Genomic DNA, 23750 nt, shown 5'->3' on the forward strand with positions numbered 1-23750 from the left:
GTAAAGCGGCCTCCCTCATCTTCCGCAGCCCTCGCCTGTGGGCCTCCGAGCCCACGGTGTACTACGTCTGCCGACTCCATGATCACCATCTTGTGCGGAAGCACAAGCCGCACCAAGTCCCGGTCGGTTCTCTGCCCCCGAGGCCGGCTGAGGCCCTGGTCACCGAGCAGCGCCAACCGCCAGATACAGAACCGAAGCCGCCTCCGAGGGCCGCCACCTCCCAGACCTCAGGCACTGAAGGCGCTGCCTTCTCGGTGGCGGCCCAGACAAACCATCCCAACCACGTCCCGTCTACACTCCTGACCCACGGAACCCAGGAGCAAAGATAAAAAATAAGTAAAATGCTGTTTTACGTCTTTAACACCTGTGACGGTTTGCTACGCAGCACTGGTAACCAGAACACATGGTTTGGACGACTGAGGGTCATTTTAACCCTGTGCAATTTTTTTTTACCACATGCACTTATTTCAGAAACTAAACCCTAAGGAGGAGGGAATCCACTCTCTGCCTCACCTACACACAGTAAATGTGTTATACAAAGCAAGGGCAGCAGTGAGAAAGAACCTGCCCGCCAACACAGGAGACTGAGAGACTCAGGTTCGATCCCTGGGTCGGGAAGATCCTCTGGAGGAGGGCATGACAACCCACTCCAGTATTCTTGCCCGGAGAATCCCAAGGACAGAGGGCCCTGGCAGGCTATGGCCCACGGGGTCGCAAAGAGTCAGACATGACTGCAGTGACTTAGCACACACAACGCAAGGACGGACTATATCCACTGGAAGTCCTGAATATTCATGGGAAGGACTGAAGCTGAAGCTCCAATACTTTGGCCATCTGATGCGAAGAACTAGCTCACTGGAAAAGACCCTGATGCTGGGAAAGATTGAAGGTGGGAAGAGAAGAGGATGACAGAAGATGAGATGATTGGATGGCATCACTGACTCGATGGACATGAATTTGAGCGAGCTCCAGGAGTTGGTATAGACAGGGAAGCCTGGTGTGCTGCAGTCCATGGGGTCGCAAAGAGTACGACTGAGCGACTGAACTGACTGTATTCATGAATCCTCACTGTGCCCCGTACTCGTTAGTAATCATAGGATTTTTCATAATGAAAGGAAGGCATCTGTTATTTCACTGGTGTATATGATGAATGGGAAATGACCAATATTTGAAATTCAAAACCAGTTCAACGTGAGGCCAAGAAGTGACCTTAATAATTGATAAGAAAACAGTCACCCCCGGCAGACAGCAACTCACCATCTATCTCATCAGGTGGCAAGATGAGCCCAGTGCTGTTCTTACATCATCGGTTCCATGCCAAGAGCAGCGTGGCAGTGAGTGGAGGGGAGAGACAGCGGGACAGTGGGCTGGGCACCCCTGTCGAGTCCTGAGCGCTCAGAGCAGAACACTCCTCCGGAAGATGAAAGCAGAATGGGTCAGGATGCCTGCTGAAGTTGTCCGTCTTCCTCTCCTGTCTGCAGGACACACCCAGCCAATCCTGCCTGAAACATCTTTTCCTCCGTCTGCCCCTTTGGCCCAAGTTATTACACGGCGAGGGGTAACACAACCATAGGGTAAACACTAGCAATTCTCCCAGACTCACAGTAGGACTGCATTTCATTCCCCTGGATGAGGCAGGGCCACACGACCGCTTTGGGCAATGAATCGTGCTATGAGTGGGAGCAGAGAGGTAGGTGGTCTGTGCCCTGCAGAACCTTAGAACCATGTGGACCCACACTTCTTCCTGACCCCAGGGCCTTAGAACCACATGGACCCACACTTTTTCCTGCCCCCTTCCTTCCCTTCCCTGAAACAGGAGTTACAGAGGTACAAAGTTTCCAAAATGTGTGTAAATCATTTTTTTTCCATCTTATTTACATTACTTTTATATTCCTTTGTAGAACCTTCCGCCTTGATATCCTAAAATAAGTTGCTAAAATCCTTCCAGGTCACTCGTGGTCAGTTTCCCCCTCTGACGCGGGGGTGTGCCTCAAGTCACTGACGCAGCCTACCCCCCTGGGGCGTGACAGCCGCACAGTGAGCTCCTTGGAGGCCACCACTCTCATCTCCCCCCACAGTGCTCTCATTTCTAACAGTGTGCTTTGCAGACAGCAGCAATATTTCCTTTCTTTTCTCTTTTTAATTTGGTGTACCACGTGGCACGTGGGATCTGAGTTTCCCTGAGCAGCAGCGATGGAACCTGTGACGCTGTGGCGGAGGCTCAGAGTCCTAAGTCCTGGACCGCCAGGGAAGCCCCAGGAACACTATTTCTGAGGCCCAGGGCTGATGAAGAATAGGATGGATGGAAAAGAACCAAGCAGAAAAGAAATACCTGACTAGATTTAATCATTAACTAAAGAACACTCTTTTAGGCTTCTTAAACCACCGGGTCCGTGACGTTAATCCACTGCTAACGTCCCACACACGGGTGCAGGGAGAGCAACGACGTGACTTCATTATTTGGGTTTAAATCCGAATGTATCCAGTGGTGGCGATCTGCCTTTTTAGGCTTTGACATAATTCATAATTCTGTGTAGAACCTACCTGCCACAAATATTTACAGAAATAAATACTGTATCTGCATGTATAATAGATCCATGAGGCTTAAAATTTTGGTCAAGAGAATTAGCACCAAATACTCTTTTAAACAGAACATGGTTCTCACCTAACTCTTATTGAATCAGGGAATAATTTAAGACCAAAAATACCAATGGATGAGGAATTTTACATTTAATTCCATTTCAGGGAAAAATAACCAGAAGCAGTGGGTCAATCTCTCACACCCTTTCCCATAATCTCTGGCATTGCACTCATGCCTGCCACACTTTTTCTGTTGCCATTCAATGAACAGTACTGAAAGCTGTTCCAGCATTTTAGCATAGTGTTTTTGATGAGAGCGTAAACTTGATATACTTGTATTCAAACGGAAGAGAAGCCATCAAACGCTATCTCGTGGGGTCCTGGGTCCATATGTGGTCTAATTTACGGGACCAACCAGCTGAAGGAGCATCTAATACAGCAGGACATGCCCCTGAAACTGGTAAATATCGCAAATGCCCCCCTCAAAATTCTAAGATTCTGAGACTCATTCTTGACGCTAATCAGGAGTAATGTAAACAAGGACAGCAGCTTTCAAAAGCATTTCTTGGCTGAAAGCGTGTCCGCATTGCCCGAGACCCCAGATACAGCAGACAAATCTGAGGATGAAATACAGAAGCAGGATCCACACTGAAATTCTCATTTCCCTCAGGAGCAGTCAGATGACCCCTGTGGGGTTTGACTAATCAGGATAATTTTCATGATTTGGGGGACTTTCCAGCCCGTATGAATGGCGGTGCTGTGTTACAGAGAATGCTGCTATTTTCAGATTCAAAAGCATGGAGGAGAATTCACGTTGTTTGATCATTCTAGTTTCTCCAAATTTGTTTAACCATGAAAATCCTTTGTAAGACCAAAGTTTTCCCTCCCTCGCTGACCTACCTCAGAGTTTTTCCATCGTTCATTATTTTAAGGCTCACAGACCCTGAGAAGTACATCTAACATGTTCCACTTCAGAGCTGCAGCCAATATAAAGGATTTCCCCCCACCCCCAGGCTTTTTCTGTAAAAAGCCTCCATAGAAACAGAACGGACAGGGTCACGGACGATTTTGCTTTTTCTGATTGGAATATTTACTTTGCAAATCCACTGATCTCTGTTATAAAGGGAGCATTACATGAAATCCTGAGGGAGGAGGGGGGCCCATGATAAAGCCCCGAGGGCTGCCTCGGCAACACTTGAGAACAAGCTAATGAGTTAAATTCACTGTACGCGCCTTCTCGCGTTCTGACACCAGTGAACGGGAAGCAGCCGCCCTGGCAGGCGGGCCACCTTGACCGTGCTGACGAGCCCGTCAACCACCTCTGCAGAAACAGCTCTACCTTGGACACTCAGGCAGCCAGCACTGTGCTGCTTCTGGAATAAAACAAAACCAACCCAAACAAAAATGCCCCGGGCGATTGTGCCGGCTACAGAACTGGTGCCAGACACCCAGGCAGGCTGCTGCGAGCAGAGGAATGTCATCTTTTCAATGTGGAACAAGGAACAAGGCTCTGATGGGGCCAGGCTGCCAGAACCCAGCCCTCCTCCCCAGACAATGAGAGCCTTGTGCGGGGGAGATGCACGCAGACCTTCATTCCCATTTCTAGATATTTTTCAAGGATGAATTCTAGGGTGCAGAGAACAAACTTCTCCCCATCCTGGCAGAGCTGAGCCATTGGACACAGCTAGCCACCTTTCTGAAGTGGAAAAATACTGAACTAAAGATAAAAGGAAGAAAGAAAAAAAAAAGATACAGCTCATAAAAGGCACAGGAGAAATGCCAATTCCAAGGAAACTACTGTCATGAAAGAAACTCAGAGACAAGGAGATATCTAGAAAGATGCGTGATTTTCAGGACATGAGTGTTGTGTTACACTCGTATAATTCCTGTGCTTAAGGACACGTATTTTTGGTCAACATGAAAACAGAAAACAACTATCTCATCTGTGGCTCTGCGGAAGGGCTAGCGATCTGCTTCCAAAGCTGGAGGAAGAAGTGGCTTTGTCGTCTTAATGGGAGACATATGTCAGTCTCCAGCCGTCTGCCTGCTGGAGGGATTTTTCTGGGGTCGTTCTGGCTACGTGTGATTTCTGTCTTGTGGGCTGATGCTGGGCTAGAGCCCCTGATAAAGGCCTTCCCAGCCTCTCTGTATGTCAAAACAGAAGATACCAGGAAATGAAGATGTTCATAATTGCAGACTGGGAAAAGACTTTGACACCATCAGGGAGAATTAAGTGAACAACTGTACAATGTATGCATGCTGGTTTCCACAGTAACCATGTCAGGAGCAACATCAGATTCTAAATCCGGGACATGCACTGTAGAACCTGGTGCGTTTTCTCACCTGTGAAATGGAAGGGGAAAAAACCTCCTCCACTTACTTCTCTAATTTTTATGAGGAGCAAATAAAACACCTCAGGCGGGGACTCTCAGCTCTCCGCTAAATTCACTATTGCTTTCCTATTGCTGGTGGCTCAGATGGTGAAGAATCTGCCTGCAGTGCAGGAGATCCGGGTTCGATTCCTGGGTCAGAAAGATCCCCCGATGAAGGGAATGGCTACCCACTTGCCTGGAGAACCCCATGGACAGAGGAGCCTGATGGGCTACAGTCCATGGGGTCGCAAAGAGTCAGACGTGACCAAGAGACTAACACTTTCACACCCTCCTATTGCTGACAGCCGGTCGGTCCCCAAGCTCATGGCCAGGCTCCACCTCCCACAGTTGATCTGATGCTAAGACCGGGACCTGGCCTGCTCCGTGCCCCCAGGCCTGGCTTTGCCCACCTCTGCGCTCTCCCTCCAAGTCTCTGGTTAGAACCAGAGGCAGCAAAGGGCCTGGTGGATGCCACACGGGAAGTGGCCTGCCTTCCTAATCTCCGTGCACAAGAGAGCAGGAACCAGCCGGCGACACACGCCCCGAACCGCTACTTGACAAGGAAATTCTGTACCAGAGAGGACACATTTTGGAGGGTTGTTTCTCCCCGCCCCTGCCCGCCTCCCAGCGGCAGCAAAGCTCAGCTGAGTTTAATTGCATAAAGCGAAAGTGCTTTAGAAAAACTTAGAGGCAATACGAATACAAGATAGTTTTCCTGTTTCTGTAATTTAACACAGGTATGCAGGTGAGGGGAAAGGCAACAATCTGGAGAGGGAAGACCAGGGATGCACAGCCCTGCCCTCGGGAAGAGCAGTCCAGGGCTGGCAACACAGGCGCGCCCCCGCTACCAAAGGGGAAGTGGGGGCAGAGAAATCAGGAGTTTGGGATTGACACGTACACACTCTTCTCTGTACAAAAGAGTAACCAACAGGGACCTACTGTAGAGCACAGGGACCTCTGCCTGACATTCTAGAATAACCCGTGTGGGAAATGAATCTGAAAAAGAATGGATGTATGCACAAATAGAACCGAATCCCTTCGCTGCACACCGGAAACTAACAGAACACTGTAATTAACCGAACTCCAGTGTAAAATACATTTTAAAAAACGAACCAGGAGTGCCCTTCCAGGTGACGCCATTCCTCATATTCCTTACAGTTCATGCAGGAGAAGGAAATACAGAATTGGAAGCTCCCTATTTAACCTCTCCAGTAAAAGGTCTGGAGAGACGTCTGAACGACTCATCTCCCCAGAGTCACTAACATCATAGCCTCTGATGGTGTAAAAATCTATTTAAACAGAAGTGGTGTTCGGTCATAATTTCTATCACCTCTCAGGAAACCCCAGACGCATGCTTCCATTTCTCTGACAAAAATACAGTCTTCATGTCATTTGGTCAAACTGTAATATATGGTCACAATTCCTTTTACATGATGGTCTCTAGGAATTTTGCATAAGTAACTTAGTTAACCACACACCCCTTCCCCCGGGGTCCCATACTTGCTTTAAGTCAAAAATGGTATTGATTTTTTGCTAATTTTTTTCATTGAAAACTTCCTGAAACACATACACTTGTGGCATCGCTGGGAGCAAGGCATCCCCGAGTCAACAGGTTAATTGCGAACACGGGGGCTTCCTTCTCTGCTGTATGGCAAGGGGGGAAAGCTTTACCAAGAACTAGACTTGAGGCTTATTTAACAAAAACAGCAAATGAGAATGTTCTAGATATTGTTAAACAACAGACAAGCAAAGTAATTTAAACAAGCATTTAATAACTTGTAACCATTAAAAAAATTTACAAACCACTTAAAACTACCAAGTGAAATACACTATTCTCACTCAGCTGACATGACAAAAAAAACAATATAGGATTGCAGGCAAATTCAGAATTCACCCTCCACTTCCTGTTTATTCCTACATCAGACACGGGGAAAAAAAAGACAGGCTTTTCCTGCTCTTTCAATCCAAAATGATCTCTCAATTTAGAACAACATTTGTCCAGCAGAAGAGAAGAAGAAAAGTGTTTTCTCCTGTAGGAACTAAAACTAGCAATAGCCAGATTGTCATTTCATCTGTCGAGATGTTTCTAGATAGAGGCAGATTCTAGACATCGAGATTTTTATTTTCTTTAAAGCACTAAGAGCTCACAGTGTTTTTAAGTTCTAGTTGCTAATCCTTAAGAGTTTGCTTAAAGATATCAAAAAGAATGTATCTTTTTCAGTGAAGGGTGAACCCTGAAGTGAAAGGCAGAAAGGACTAAGCAAATAAGCTGGATTTTAGCCACTCAAGGTTCATCCTGTTAATAAATTTTGTAAAAATGTTTATGAATATATCATCACAAACCCAATATATTCAGATGCAATTCGTTACATAATTAGAATACATATAATGACACCACTTGTGGGCATTACCATGCCATTTAATCTGATTTATTACCTGTCACTTATTACTATATTCATTACTATACAATTAAATATGATTCCTGATTTAAAACACTTCTTCTTTTGGGCCCCACTGTGTGCAGGGCCGCACACGATGCCCTGGTAGTAATGTTCGGATGCAACACCAGCCCTGGCCTTCCTGAGGCTTCTGGTGTGACAGAGGAGGCGGGCAGCAAATACACCAAGTTAATTACATCACTCAGCCACGAAAAGGATGGAAACAATGCCCCATCTGCAGCGACATGGATGGACCTCGAGCTGATCACAGTAAGTGAAGTAGGTCAGACAGAAAAGGACAAATGCCATATGATGCCACTTCTATGTGGAATCTAAACTACGGTACAAGTGAGCTTATTCATAAAACACAGAGATGCAGATCCAGAAAACAGACTTAGGGTAACAAGGGGAAGGGGGAGGGGGAGTCTGGGATCGACATATACAGACCACTACGGAGAAGGCAATGGCACCCACTCCAGTACTCTTGCCTGGAAAATCCCATGGAGGAGCCTGGTGGGCTGCAGTCCATGGGGTCGCTGAGGGTTGGACACAACTGAGCAACTTCACTTTCACTTTTCACTTTCATGCATTGGAGGAGGAAATGGCAACCCACTCCAGTGTTCTTGCCTGGAGAATCCCAGGGACGGGGGAGCCTGGGGGGCTGCCATCTATGGGGTCGCACAGAGTCGGACACGACTGAAGTGACTTAGCAGCAGCACGTGTAAAGCAAGTAAGTAATGAGAACCTACCGTGTAGCGCAGGGAACTGTACCCAACATTCTGTAATAGCCTACATGGGATTGAATCTAAGACAGAGTGGACATTAGTGTACGCACAATGATTCATGCTGCTGCACACCTGAAACTATCACATCATCGTAAACCAACTACACCCAACAAAAAGTAATTAAAAGAAATCAAGTTAGTTACAACTGGGTTAAGGGCTACAAAGGAAAACCACAGAACACGTGACCGAGAAGGGCAGGGCTGTGCTGAGGAGATGGACCGTGGGCCCTTCTGAGCCCCTTTAACGTCTGCTGACCCCAGGATGCCTGCACGCGGCTGTGCAGGACCAACCGGATCCGAAGGGATGTGTGTGCTAAGTCGCTTCACCACGTCCGGCTCTTGTGATGCTATGGACAGTGGTCTACCAGCTCCTCTGTCCATGGGGTTCTCCAGGCAAGAAGACTGCAGTGCGTTGCCAGGCCCTCCTCCAAGGGATCTTCCCGACCCAGGGATCGAACCCGCATCTCTTGCGTCTCCTGCGTGGCAGGCGGGTTCTTTACTGCTAGCACCACGTGGAAGCCCTAACAGAATGGATGCATTTCCACTTTTCCATGTAATTCTCCATGGGCTATTCCAGGTCCTTGCTTTCACATTAGTCTCCAACTTCTGCCTGGGACACCGCTGCCCCTTTCCTCCTCTGGGAAGTGCTCACACAGCCTGTGGTCACCCCATCTCTTCTCCGAAGCCCTCCTGGGAAGTGCCGGAGGAACGCGGGTCTCCTCTGCACCCAGAGAGCCCCGAGCCCGCACGTGTCACAGCCCGGAAAACACCCAGCTCCCTCCTTGCTGGTGCACTCATCGTCTCGGTCAGGAAATACCTACTCTATGCCTAGTACTGAACTGCCCCGTTCCGGATACGCGCTGAACATTGGTAACAAAACCCATTCAACTTTTCACTTCTCTACCTAGAGCCTGTCTCACAGAAGGTGTTTAGTAAATGACTGATCAATGAGAGAATTAGTTCTCCACTCTTGACCAGTTTTATAAAGAGTTCTTTGGATCTATGAGGGGACCTACTTCATGGCTCAAGGACTGAAATAATGAACTTGATGGCAGCTTCATAATGCAGCTTTAGCCGCGACAGTGCAGACATTGTACCGTCTCTCATTGTTCTTGGGACCAGACCCTTGCAACAAACCCCTCAGCAGAAGCAACTGTGGAGGACAGGCAAAGCCCGGAACGGTTTCCAAACAGAGCATAATGTTCACGTTTATCGATGTCGATTAAAAACAACAACAACAACAAACCAATGTCATCTTAAATGGCCCTGGTCAAATAAAATAACTAAGCATGTTTATAATATTTAATAGAAGTTCTAAAATTAAGTGCAGACATCCATCTTCCTGATTGCAAAACTCTGTGTGAAGCACACACTACTTGCTGTCTGCCAGGGAAAAAAACCCAAACCAGTGGAGTGGCCGAAGGCCATTCTGGAGATGAGAGCCTCCTGCTTCAGAGGCGAGGAAAACAAAGGCAGATGAGAAAACGGCTGAAACGAGCCTCGAGGGACCTAGCGGGCTCGCGGAGTTTACCCTCTTCAAGGCTGCTTTAAATAGCAGGCGGCCGGCGTGACCACGATCACACAGCGCTCTGGGCCTCCTGGAAGCCTCACCCCCGCTCTGCTGGGGCTGGGCGCTGGCCCAGGGATGGGAAGTTTCCACCCATCGAGGGCGAAGCGGAGGGAACACGGACTGAACACCGCTTGGGAGGCTGCCCAGGGCGGGGCCCGTCTGTTCACTGCCCCTCCTTGGAGAAGACTGCCTTGTAAGCCCTTTCTTCTTTTACTTCTTAATAAAGTGCCATTTCTTTTATGAGATGACCAAGATGACAGGGTTGTTGCTCTTTTGATGTATGCACCCACCTGTTTTTTTAATTTGTTGCCCCCACGAAACCCCACACTCTGGAACGGAACACAGCACGGCTTCCTATCCTCTGGTTCGATGTGGCTGAGGCAGTCGGGTATTTTCCAAACAGGCGAGGGTTGAGGTCCAGCTGTGTGACCTTGGCCATGTTCCTTAACCTCTCTGAGCCTCAGTTTTCTCCTCTGTTTCCACGGTGGTCATACAGCCCACCTGCCACAGGGCTGTCGTGAGAATTAACCGAAACGGGAGCACAAGATGCTCCCAGGCCTGCTGAAGAGAAGGAGTCCAGCAAGCACAGGTTCTTCCCTGCCCGCTACTCACCCTGGACTTGTAGACACCAGGGACCCCCACACCATACAAGCTACGCCTAACAAGAAATCAGTGCACCAACTGGGCTCACTGTCGCAGTATTTGCCCTCTGGCGTAGGATGGGGTTCAAACGTGTGGATTTCACACACCTATTGAAGCCGAGAGAGGTTAAGGGGCACAACAAAGCAAGGAAGAAAGGACCCTAGAGTCCAAGTTCAGTTTCTGACCTAAAATACCATCCCCATTACACAGTTGACCCCTTCTCAACCCCGAGCTCTCACCCGCGTGCATGCTGAGCTGCTTCAGTCGTGTCCAACTCTTTGTGACCCCATGGATTACAGCCTGCCAGGCTCCTCCACCCATGGGATTTTCCAGGCAAGAATACTGGAGTGGATTGCCATTGTCTTCTCCAGGGGATCTTCCCGACCCAGGGATCGAACCCGCGGCTCTCAGGTCTCCTGCGCCGGCAGGCAGATGCTTGACCACTCGGGCCACCTGGGAAGCCCCGATCTTCCGTCGACCCAGGTTCCACTCCACTCATCTTTACCAGACCACGCTTTCTTCCAACTCCAAACTGTCTGCCTGCCTGTGTCCCTGTTCCAGGAGGAACCTGTCTGTCATGCTCACTCTGTATCTGTGGCGCCCAGCACAGCAACTCTGGAATACAGTTTTGGGAGACTAATTCCACACGACACTAGGGCACAATAGAAGGAGGTGTGTGATCACGCGTCAGCTCCGGCACCCTCATCTTTTGCTGAGTGAGTGATTTGGCCACTTTTCCCCATAAGGGGTGGTGTCCATCTCTCCATCCGTTGAATGCTGGCATAACCACACTGGGGCAGTGGGAGGGACACTAGCAAATGTGACGTAGCCAGAGGTGTGCACACTGGTGTTGTCTTGTCTTACTGATGGGAGCCTGTCCACACCACATGAAGGAGGGCAGGCTAAGCTCACGGGGGAGGAGCCAGTCAGGCTGTCAAGGTCCTGACCGTGTAGCATCAGCTGGCCCAAGCCAAGCCAGCCTAGACAAGAAGACCTGCAGAGAATCGTAACCAGTTAGAAATGTCTTTTGTTTTAAGGCAAAAGCATTAAGGCTTTTCGTTAGGCAGGAGAAGTTAACTGATACAAAAGACCAAGGGACTAGATCTAGTAACAGAATGCCTGCCTGAACAACTACAGGTGGCGGTTCGTAACACTGTACAGGAGGCGGTGACCAAAAGTATCCACGAGAAACGGAAATGCAAGAAGGCAAAGTGGCTGTCTGAGGAGGCCTTACAAATAGCTGAGAAAGAAGAGGAGCGAAAGGCAAAGGAGAAGGGAAAGATCCACCCAAATGAATGCAGAGTTCCAGACAACAGCAAGGAGAGATAAGAAAGCCTTCCTCAGTGAACGATGCAAAAAAATTGAGGAAAACAATAGAATGGGAAAGACTAGAGATCTCTTCAAGAAAACTGGAAATAACAAGGGAAGAGTTCATGCAAAGATGGGCACAATAAAGGACAGGAATGGCAAGGACCTAACAGAAGCAGAAGAAGAGGAGGGAGCAAGAATACACAGAAGAACTACACAAAAAAGGGCCTTAAAGACCCGGATAACCACAGCAGTGTAGTCACTCACCTAGAGTCATACATCCTGGAGTGTGAAGTCAAGTGGGCTTTAGGAAGCACCACTAGGAACAAATCTGGTGGAGGGGATGGAATTCCAGTTGAGCTATGTCAAATCCTAAAAGATGATGCTGTGAAAGTGCTGCACTCAATATGCCAGCAAATTAGGAAAACTCAGCAGTGGCCACAGGACTGGAAAAGGTCGGTTTTCATTCCAATCCCAAAGAAGGGCCAATGAATGTTCAAACTACCACACAGTTGCACTCATCTCACACGCTAGCAAAGTAACGCTCAAAAACCTTCAAGCTTCGCTTCAACACTGTGTGAACTAAGAACTTCCAGATGTACAAGCTGGATTCCGATAAGGCAGAGGAACCAGAGATCAAACTGCCAACAAACGTGGATCATCAAAAAAGCCAGAGAATTCCAGCAAAACATCTAATTCTGCTTCATTGACTATGCTAAAGCCTTTAACTGTGTAGATCACAACAAACTGTGGAAAATTCTTCAAGAGATGGGAATACCAAACCACCTTACCTGTTTCCTGAGAAACCTGTATGCAGGTTAAGAACCAGTCCTGTTGTTGGACTGGTGCACAACTGGGAAAGGAGTACATCAAGGCTGCATGTTGTCACCCAGCTTATTCAACTTCTCTGCAGAGTACATCACATCATCAGACTGGATGAAGCACAAGCTGGAATCAAGATTGCTGGGAGAAATATCAATATGTAGATGATACCAGTCTAATGGCAGAAAGTGAGGAGGAACTAAAGAGCTTCTTGATAAAGGTGAAAGAGGAGAGTGAAAAGGCTCGCTTAAAACTCAGCATTTAATAAATTAGATTATGCCACCTGTCCCTATCCCTTCATGGCAAATAGATAAACAATGGAAACAGTGGCAGACTTTATTTTACTGGGCTCCATAATCACTGTGGATGGTGAGTGCAGCCATGAAATCCAGACACTTACTCCTTGAAGAAAAGCTATGACAAACCTAGACAGCATATTAAAAAGCAGAGACATTACTTTGCCGACAAAGGTCTGTATAATCAAAGCTACGGTTTTTCCAGGAGTCATGTACAGATGCTGAGAGTTGGACCATAAAGAAGGCTGAATGCTGAAGAATTGATGCTTTCTAATTGTGGTGCTACAGAAGACTCTTGAGAGTCCCTTGAGAGAGACCAAACCAGTTAATCCCAAAGGAAATCAGCACTGAATATGCACTGGAAGAACTGATATTGAAGCTGAAGCTCTAATACTTTGATGCACTGATGTGAAGAGCCAACTCATTGGAAAAGACCCTGATGCTGGGAAAGATTGAGCGGAGGAGGAGAAGGGGGCGGCAGAGGATGAGACGGTTGGATGACATCACCGGCTCAATGGACATGACTTTGAGCAAACTCCGAAAGATAGTGAAGGACAGGCAAGCCCACCCTGCTACAGTCCATGGGGTCGTAAAGAGCTGGAGACGACTGAGTGACTGAACAACAACAATAGATTATAAAATATATCCCATAAACATCTCCAAAGTAAACCAGGTGTTTCTGGAAGTAGCTGACTTATAAGGAAACTGCTCATCTCTGGCTCTGGGTGATAAGCAGGTGGAAGCTGAGTGGGGATGAGGGATGGAGGAACAGATAGGGAGAGTGGTCCTTAAGCTGTTGCCATGGACACGGGGCAGGCAGGAGAGGGATGCAGCTGTCCTAGCCCCACAGTCCACCAGAGAGAGCTGATGCCACCTGGCATGAATGCTTCGGGCCATCAGCTTCTGAGTTTTAGAAACTGGATGGACTTCCCAGGTGGCGCTAGTGGTATAGAACCTGCCTGCCAATGCAGGAGACACAAGAAACAGGGATTCAATCCCTGGGTTGGGAAGATCCCTTGGAGGAGTGCATGGCAACCCACTCCAGTATTCTTGCCTAGAGAATCCCATGGGCAGAGGAGCCTGGTGGGCTGCAGTCCACAGAGTTATAAAGTCAGACACGACTGAGCGACTAAGTACACACACAAGATACGATGTATCACTGTCTACTTTTGCAGAGATCAGAAAACTAGGCCCAAGGGCTAAACATGGTCTGCTGCCTGTTTTTGTAAATAAAGTTTTATTGGAACACAGCCAAGCCTATTCATGTACATACTGTCTGTGGGTCCTTTCACGAAACAATGGCCGAGTTGAGTAGCTGTAACAGAAACCATATGGCCTCTGAAGCCTAAAATATTTACTGTCTCCTCTTTACAGAATCAATGTGCCAACCCCTGTCCTAGCGTAATCAGTGGAGGTTCCAAGCACTGGCTAGGTCTTAACCTAAGTCTTGAAGGAAAGAGGCAGTGTCTCCTTGTGTACAAGGGAACAGGGAATTTCTGAAAGAACATTACAAGAAAGAATACTAAGATTTTAACCGATGTTACCGTACTGTGTGCAAAAGTCACCATAATACGTTAACGACAGTACAAAAGAATAACTACGCATATATACTGCTTACGATGTGCCAAGTACATGCTCCATAGTAACTCATTTTACATTCACAACAGTATTACAAGGTGGTGATCTGATTAGCTCTGTTTTTCCAACTGAGAAAAGAGAGAGACAGAGAGAATTAAAGATGCTTGCCCAAGGTCAGAAAACTAGAAAACGGCCTAGCTAGGAGTCAAATCCTGGTATTCTCACTGTAGATCCCACACCCTTTGAAAGCTACAAATATGGAAATATAAAATATGATAAAGGTCAAAACTTTACACAAATTCTAGCTATGAGCAATGCAACTGTTTCTTAAAGACAGCTGAAAATCAGCTTTACAACTTTATACTGTTACACCTTCTCAGCTAACTACGCCGCATGTTCATCTTATGTACTCTTTGTCCCCTGTAAAAATTTGCCAACGCTTAGCTGGAAATCCCCTGAACGGGACATCCCTGTGGGACAGCTAGTGGTTATGTTGCCATGGTGATGCCCCGTCAACCCACAGCTGCTGACCGTTCCCAGAGGTAGCCCACGGCCCGCTCATCAGCTTCTGAGACCGATACTGCCACCTGGTCCCTAGGGAGACAGAGGTTCTCTCCCCGAAACAATAGTCAATAAGGTCACCCTGGTCACGTCAGGCAGGAGTCACTGTGGATATTCCTTCTTAAAGATATAAATTGGGTTCTCTTTGGGAATCCTACTTTAGAGCAAGGACTTCCAGTCTAGAGCTGCGATCTTTGATCTCCAGGCAAAGGGTGAGCCCGCTCTTACAGGTCAGCAGGGGGCCATGGCATCGATCTGCTGGTAGCCCGAAACGGCACCAGGCATGGGGCCCGTTATAAACAACCAGATTGTGGTTTGTTTGAGAAGTTGTTTCTTGACTCATTACCTTATTATTACAAGGGAGAGAGTCCTAATAGTCTTCAATAATATTAACTCTATCAGACTAACAGAGCTTCCACCGATACACGTCTTTTAGAAGGCATTTTAGCAATTTGGTCAAGCCTTAAAAATCTACAGAGCCACTGACCTAGAAATTCCACCTCTGCTAATTTATCCTAAGTAAGTTACCAGAGATAAACGAGGGCTATTTACCAAAGCGTTATTTACAGTAGAGAAACACCAGGACACCTCAGTTGTACAATAGGGGATTCATTAAATAAATTGTGACGTGCCATAAACCACTACATTAATGGTACAGCCTTATAAACTATGCAGTTGCTTACATTTTGGTCATGAAGGATTATTAAATTTAAAAAGAAAGTCAAAACCAGTGTACAATATAAAATTCTATTCTGATAAAAAAAAATAATGACAATGTGCATATAACTAATAGAAAAACAGGTTTAACAGGGGTTTCTCTCCCAGAGTAGAACACTGGTTATTTTAATGTTCTATTTTTTTTTTTTTAATACAATAAAGTCTGCACTGTACTGGTCATTTTTAAAATGAAAACAAAAGTTATATTTCATTTTTTAGAGATCTTTATTTTTGTCTTTGGTGATTACATCATACTTTTGGCTTCTTAAGCTTTTCAGTTCTATGAATTTTGTCACTATATCTTCCCAGCAAGCCAAAATGCAGACCAGTCTTTCTCAGCAACCAGGGGGCAAGGCGGCCCACGCTATCAGAGACCCACCTATAGTCCAAAGCTATGGTGGGCTTAATCCTTAAGCTGGACAACTGGCTGGCCAGCTCACCTGACCTTTTGGGGCTTACTGTTCTTTACTGAAAAGATATACCCCAGCAGGACTCTGAACAGCTTTTCCAAGCTCATCAAAGTTGCTTGTACTGGTCCCGGTCTTGTTTCTGTTGGGGTTTTTCCTAAAAAGAGTCAGAATCCTGTGCAGGAGGTCAGAGAACTAGCTGACTCAGAGCTGATTAAAACAGCTTGTCCTTCAGAGATTGTGAAACAGCTTAACACGTGGGCAGGGCCTGGGATCTGGCAAAAGCAGACACGCTGGTTCATTTATTTTCCCAGGGCAGAAAGGGAGCAGGTGAGTGGAGTTACAACAGCCCTCATGAAGGCTGCTGGACCTAAGATGACAAAGTTTTTTGAAATAAAGGAGTGTCCTTGCATTTAACTTTCAAATGCGCACTAGAAAATGATGTATTTATGCATTGCACAACACACGGACAGAAGGAACTGGGGTTCTCTGAACCTTTCCCAAATCTCAGGGTAAATTTCAGTAGGTTCTGTGAGGGGTTACAGATATTGAGCAGTACTTCGAGGGCACAAAAGCTTCACTTTCCACCCAGCTGCCAGCTGGCCCCCATGCTCACTGCCTTGCCCACCCTATCTAAGGCTACTGGAGGAAGTGGCCTTCCTTTCACGCCAACGTGATCCCAGAGAAAGAGATGTCCCTCAGGCTGTAATGAATTTCCCTAAGCGGGCCTCACCCTGTAAACGAATACATGCTTATTCAAATGACTTGAGAAGGAAGGAAAAGTCACCTAATCTCTTTGCGGGGCTGACGCTTGGGTGTTTGCTCACGCGGCTCTTCTGGCGGCCGGCTGTGGGTGAGTCACAGCTGTGGTGAGGGTCCCGGGTCCCCCTCATCGTGTTCCCAGGCCAGCAGACACACAGCGTGGCAGACGCAACACACAAAGACCCGATCGGTCCTTCCCCCGTGTTCCCACCTCTCATCTTGTCTTTGCCACTCCTTGGGCTGAGAGGTTGAGTTTATGTCCCCACCCCTTGAGTTGACAGGCTGGGCTTCTGACCTGCTCTGGCCAACACCAGAACGTGTCAGGGGCCAGAGCCTGCCACCTCTGGGCCTCTGGAGGCCTTAACAGCCTGGTGCCCTCTTCTGGAACCCTGCCCGTGGGAATAACTGGGGCCAGCCCATCGGGAAAAGAGGCCCCCATCCCACAATGGACAGCACCCTCAGAAGCAGAGCCAGCCGGCTAACCTGCAGCTGATCCAGTCCACGTGGAGCACGGCCAGGACCACGCGGACCCCCCAGAGGAACTTGGCCGAGAGCACTGGCCCATGAGTTGCAAACCAAAGAAAAGGCTGTGGTCTCAAAGCCACGCCATTTCAGGATGGTTTGTCACAGACCCCGAGCACACAGTAAGTACCCACCCTCATCAGCCAAAGACAAAATGCCCTGGAACACCCGGGGGGCTGTGGGGTGGGGAGTGGGGGCGGGTGGGGGGCTGTAATTTTCCACATTAAACAACACACCTGAACTGCCACCGGCGAGAATAGAAATTAAGCCATGTATCTAGCGAAGGGCTTCAAGACAGACACAAAGCCTTTGAAAGACTGTCTGTGGGTGAGTTGGATCTGCCTATGAAGTCATTCTTTGTTTTTCCTCTCTCTTCAAAAAAAAGTAAGAAGCTCTTTCACTCAATTAAGCCTGTTGGACTCGATTACGACTGTCTAGTTTGATTCAAAGCAGCCATAGAGTCTCTGACACATGTTCAGCCTCCACGACTCCGTAGGCTGGAATTTTAAATCCAGCTCCCCTGAATTTATGACCCACACACAGTAGCGAGTCCCTACAGGCTGAAAATCAAACTGTAATTCAAAGGCCACAGGGCTGAGGAAACAGCCAGAAGATAAATCCCAATTTCAACCTTGGATTCTCTGCAAGTTGATTCAGGGGACTGTCAGTCATATTTAAAAATAAAATAAAACTACAAAGACACCAGACGGCGTGTTCTAAAGAGAAATAGGGTGATGCTTTTCAGGACGCCTTCAAAAGGCTCTTGTTACCTGAAAAGAACTGCTATGGGTTATTTTAAGGGCCCTGGAACATTTGGCTTCCATCAGTCAGCTGGAGAAGTTTCTGCATTTTTAACTAATGAGCTATATAAGGAAGAAATGAAACCATCAAACACAGCCCAGACCACCAGACTGATGGGAGAGGCTGGGATAGATGTCAAGGCGTCCCAGACCTGGAGCTGGCACTCACCTTACACCCCTCGCAGGCGCTGACCCCATAGTGGTACCCGGACGACTTGTCCTGGCAGACGAAACAGGGCTTGTACACGCGGGGCGGCGGAAGCGGAGACGGGGGGCTTGGGACCAGTTCCTCGGAGCTGGTGCTCTGGGTCTCAATCGCTGTGGCAGAGATGCGGAGGGGGAGAAAAGGGAGAAAAGATGTTTCAGTTCATGACTTTCCCCCAGCGGGTTCACAGGCCTCCGTCCCCAATTCAGCTACAACATTGCCAGGACAGGCCCCCAAGGCCAGCTGTCAGGGTGGGCACTACAGGGGTATCTACCGCTAACGTGGGTCTTTGCAGTTCACAAAGCAATCCTGCGTGTCTCTCTCATTGGCAGAACACTTCCGCACCGGGAGGGAGGTCGTGTTATCACCGTTTTAGCCTCAAGAGAAACAGAAACTCAGAGGAGCGCAGTGACTCATTCAAAACCAACAGGGCCGTGGTGGAGCCAGGACACAGTCAGATGTTCACACTGCACACCCAGGGCTCTTTCAACTCTTGTTCCACCAGCTTCCAGTATATTTAACAGTCTCAGGGATGACCTTCTTGACCCTGCAGTAACTTAACCAAAAGTAAGTCTCCTTAGGGCAAAGGAAGAAAATGCCCCAGACAGCCACCCAACAATGGGGAGGGTCTTCAGCGCGGGGCCAGAGCTGAGCATGACGAAGAGCAATGGGGGCGAGATGTTTGCTATTCAGGGTCCCCCTTGGACCAGAAGATCAGCATTGCAACAGAGCTGATTAGAAACTGTGGTCATCAGGGTTCAGCTCAAGCCCATGGGGTCAGTGTGTGCTCAGTCGTGCCCGACTCTTTGCAACCCCCTGGACTGTAGCCCACCAGGCTCCTCTGTCCATGGGGTCTCCCAGGCAAGAATACAGGAGTGGGTCGCCATTTCCTCCTCCAGGGGATCTTCTCAGCCCAGGGATCAAACCTGTATCTCCTGTCTCCTGCACTGGCAGGTGGATTCTTGACCACTGAGCCACCCTGGAGTCAGATTTGCATCTGAACCAAACCGCTGGGTGACTGGACAAGTAATGCTTGAAGAGCACGCACTGCATTGATAATGGCTCAGACTGATGCTGCTCTTTATTCTAGGTTTACCAACAGGGGACCCCCATCTCATTATGTAACCATCCCAAATCCATGAGAAATACAAACCTGCAGAACTTCAACCCCCAGTATTCTCCCATCCCCACCCCCCAGATTTATGCTCCAAATCAAAGCAAGACGTGGTTCTATTTCTATTACAGGCAAAACTGCTCATAAATGATGATGGAAGTAGGGAAGAGAGTGACTGAAAGTGGTCAAATAACATTCCAGAATCTCCCAAGGTCCAACCACTTTACAACATTCAGTATATTTCTCAGAGTATTAACTCCCAGTCGTTTCACTGTTCGTCATCTCCCAGAGCAGCTATTCTACTGACTGGATTGTCTTGTAGCCCAACTTTCAGCAAGTCAAGTCGGCCCTCCTCCCTACAGGTACTGCTCACCCATTCCTGTCCGGGATCCTGGCACCAGGCTAGCCTAGCGATCACGAGCATCTCCCACCTCAGCTGCTGCAGGAGGCTCTGCACTGGCCTCCCGGCCTGCTCTCTTCTAGCCTCGGGTCCATTCTGCAAACACAGTCAGATAGGTGCTCCAGAGTTAAAACCAACCCTCTCCCGAACCTGCCCAAAGCCCTCCAGCAGTCACCGAGGACAGCAAACTCCTTGCTAGGTGTTCAGGAAGGCTACCCCTGATACGGCGCCTTAGTGATGTCATCGGATGCAGTGAGTTTCCTCCTGGACTGACCTCTAAACACTTGGTGTCCGCTCCATCCCTCGAGCAGGCCAAGCTCCGGTGTCAGTTTTACGGGCGTCACACTAAGCATTCTCCGTATCTGGAAATTCCGAGACCTTCATATGTCTCACGCCTCTTCTCTCCTACATCTTAGAGCAAATGTCAGCTCCTCACAGATGGCTTTTCTAAATAAGAGGCCCCTTCCCACTCCTGGTCACTGCATCTCATTTTATATTCTATAAAACCCAACTAGTGTCTAAATTTAGAATGTCTGTGCACACCATTTTATATTCTGCCTGTGCTACCCCACAAGCATGGGTCTGGGGAAACCAAGGAACTTAGATGAAATGTTTATAACTCTGCTCCAGGCCCAGAAGAGGTTCTGGCACATCATATGTGGGTAATCAATAAATATTCAATGAATTAATACAAGAGCTTTCCCAATTTTCCTTCTTTGTCTTCATTCCAAGCCCCAAATGCCCCTCTAAGTTGTTAAATGGTAAAATTAGAAACCAAATAGCTTTCAAATACTCATTTGCTTCCTTTAAAAGTAATTAATTATCCCTTTGGAAGAGAATCAACTATAATTATAGTATTTTCATAATTCAGAAGAATCTTGGAATGAATTCATTAGAGCTGCACAGGCCTAGTAGATAAATCTAGGATAGTCTTTCCTGGGTAGCTTGGCACAATCACAGCACGTGTTGCATAGGAAGGTCCGCATTTAGGATGTCACAAAAGCTCATCAGATCAGCTATCAAGCTACAGATGCAAAAGGATGCCTCACACTAAGCTAATCAGCTTCATCGAAAGCAAATGAGTCAGAACAGCATCAACAAGAAAGCGGTACAAAATGATATACCAATGTTTGCTAAAATCTAGGGAAACAATACAGAATAAGCTGCAAGGATACAAGGAGATTCCCTGGTGGCTCAGTGGCAAAGAATCAACCTGCAACGCAGGAGACACGGGTCTGATCTCAGGATTAGGAAAGATCCCCTGGAGAAGAAAATGGCAACCCACTCCAGGATTCTTGCCTGGGAAATCCCATGGACAGGGAACTCTGGAGGGGTACAGTCCATGGGGTCACAAAGAATCGCACATGTCTTAGCAACTCAACAACAACAATAAGGATACGACATGGGGAATAGAGCCAATATTTTATAACTATAAATGGAACATAAACTTTAAAAATTGTGAATTACTATAGTGTACATCTGTAACTTATACAATATTGGCCCATGAACTATATTTCAATTTTTAAAAAACCCAAGATACCGCTACTGCCGTTGTTATTACTGGGTGTCACTGATTCTGAATTACCCTTGATTATAAAATGCATAGTTATTCTACATTATCATTTAAGACAGACAGAGTACTGCCAATTAAATTATGATCCAAGAGTGCTTGTGAGAGACAGCCTGATTTCAGAGAAGTTAAAAAATTAAAAGCTTCTGGAGCCCTGGAAAAAAAAAATCTAAGAAAACAAACCCATACAGAATTACCCACAGTCCTTTTACTCGGAGAAAATTATTGTTATCTCGGCATCTGTCCTACAAAACATTTTACCGTGAATGTAAATGTTTTTCGTTCATTTTACAAATTTGAATTATACTGTAGATTCTGTTTGCAACTTTGTTTAACTTACTGTGTCATGAGTTTGTTTCCTTGTCAATAAATACTCTTTCCCACAAAACATTCCATCATGATGAGTATCTTTGTAGCTAATCTCAGCACATCTCTGACTATGTCCTTAGGATAAATTCTCAGAAGTAGAATCATTAATTCGAAAGGTATGGTTATTTTGTTATTTCCAGAGGGGCTGTGTCAACTTATACTCCTAGCTATCAATGTAAGTGAGTCTGCCCCTAAACGCCTTCCAGAAGTTTCTGATGGGTTTTATCTGTGTGTCTTTAGTTCCCCTCCAGGGCCCAAGCTGGGTCGTCACAACCACAGTTGGTCCTGAGTTGCGTGCAGGGTGGGGAGAGTGTATTTTAACGTCCCACTGGCCCGTGTAGAACAGCTAATCTGGCTCAGTTTAGCAAAGTTGTAAATAGAGTCTTGTTAGGGCTGGACTCAGCTGTCAGAGCTGCCTCCTAAATTTTAGAAGTGGGTGTAATTTCCATAAATACGCCGCTTCGAATTCATGTGTTGAGAGCGTCCAGCATCCCTCCCTCCCAAAGAGAGGAAACAACTGCAGGCGATCTAATCCCACGCAACTTTGCCAAAGCACCTGAAAGGGGAGAGGCCTCAAAATCCTGAGACATGTTATAAAACGTCCATAAAAGCCTTTCCAGGGGAGGGGAGTCACTTATAACCAAAGACTGGATCAGAAGACTTTTTCTGAATAGTTGTACAGATGAAAATGTTCTATTTGGAAGCAATCAATAATGAATGCTGTGGACTTCTAAGGCTGTGGTGATTTCACCCGCAGTGCTATGAACTTTCCCATATTTGTACAACGGATGCTCATGTGCTTAATTGTTTAATTCCCTGAGTGGCTGTAACATGCCAAGCGTATGTTATATGCTACGGACGGTACATGGTGTAATCCCTTAAGTTTGGCCCAATGAAGAGTAAACTAACAATTAGAAATATAATACAGTGGTTCTCAAACTTGGCTGTATATTAGAACTACCTGGGGAGCTTTAAAACTTCCTAATGCTTAGGCTGTATCTATGACCGATTACGCCAGAATGCCTGGGAGTGGGAGCCAGGCATCAGCGCTTTTTAAAAAATATTCCCAGGTGAATCCAAATTGCAGCAGTTTGGGAACCACGGATAAATAACATATCAGAGAGGGCTATATAAGCCTTATTCAGCTCAGAAAAATCATGGGAGTCTTCCAGAGGAGGTGACCAGGCTGTTTGGAAGAAAGAATTGATTTTGTTGTGGTTTGCAATGTGAATCCTACACGTGCCATGCGTGCACCCCACACAAACATAAATAGAACAGACTTTTATGAAGCAAGAAACAGTGATCTTTGGAAAAAGTTTCCCATCGGTGGTAAAGAATTAATTGACTGTATATAGTCGAACATCCCCTCAAACTGGATAAACGCTGGTCTCTCACTTCTTCCGTGGGAATCTCAGTGGTGCCGTGAGACTGCCAAAGCTGGCTTTAAGCAAACAAGCCATCACGAGCTCCAGAATTACAACGAGGATATGGCATCAATATAAAAGCAGATCTGAACTTCAAGGCACTCTCTGGCTTTTTCGGTAACACAGCAAAAACATAACTTTGGCCAACTTTTATTAGTGCTCCCCTTCCCCGTGATCCCCGTTTATTTCGACCCCAATGAAGACAGTGGAGAACAAGCCAGGTGGGCAGCCCACAGCTCCCTTCAGTTCTGGTGTTTAAGACAGCTACAGAGTGCCTGGCCATTGATCTGCTCCCTGTCATCCTGCTTAAATCAATAATCTATTAGTCCCTTTAAATGAGAGTCAGATTCATCAAATGCCCTTGAGAGGCCTCAAACATTCTGTTCCTTATTCCGAGCAAGCACAATCAGTCTATGGAATGATAAAATTTTTGCTCAAAAACTCTGCAGGCTCAGCAGACAACGTGTCGGGTATTAGCTCATTCAGCGATGTCAGACAGGCCAAAGAAC

At 47.0% G+C, this 23750-nt stretch overlaps 1 protein-coding gene across 5 annotated transcripts in view; it reads right to left on the reverse strand.

Annotated features, from left to right (window-relative positions):
- RARB (retinoic acid receptor, beta) overlaps positions 1–23750 on the reverse strand; it is a 186783-nt gene that overhangs the window by 133918 nt on the left and 29115 nt on the right. For 4 of the 5 annotated variants that reach the window (XM_010846424.1, XM_010846420.1, XM_010846422.1 and 1 more), the window contains exon 2: positions 18329–18477. The exons of the other annotated variant lie outside the window; for it this stretch is intronic. Coding sequence is in view for 1 of the 4 variants with exons in the window: in XM_010846420.1 (XP_010844722.1) it covers positions 18329–18477 (149 nt within the window). In the remaining 3 variants the exon portion in view is untranslated. The remainder of the gene's footprint in view (positions 1–18328; positions 18478–23750) is intronic. 5 annotated transcript variants of the gene reach the window in all.

The sequence above is a fragment of the Bison bison genome, unplaced genomic scaffold (genome assembly GCF_000754665.1).
Source record: "Bison bison bison isolate TAMUID 2011002044 unplaced genomic scaffold, Bison_UMD1.0 scf7180017864236, whole genome shotgun sequence".
Taxonomy (NCBI): Eukaryota; Metazoa; Chordata; class Mammalia; order Artiodactyla; family Bovidae; genus Bison; species Bison bison.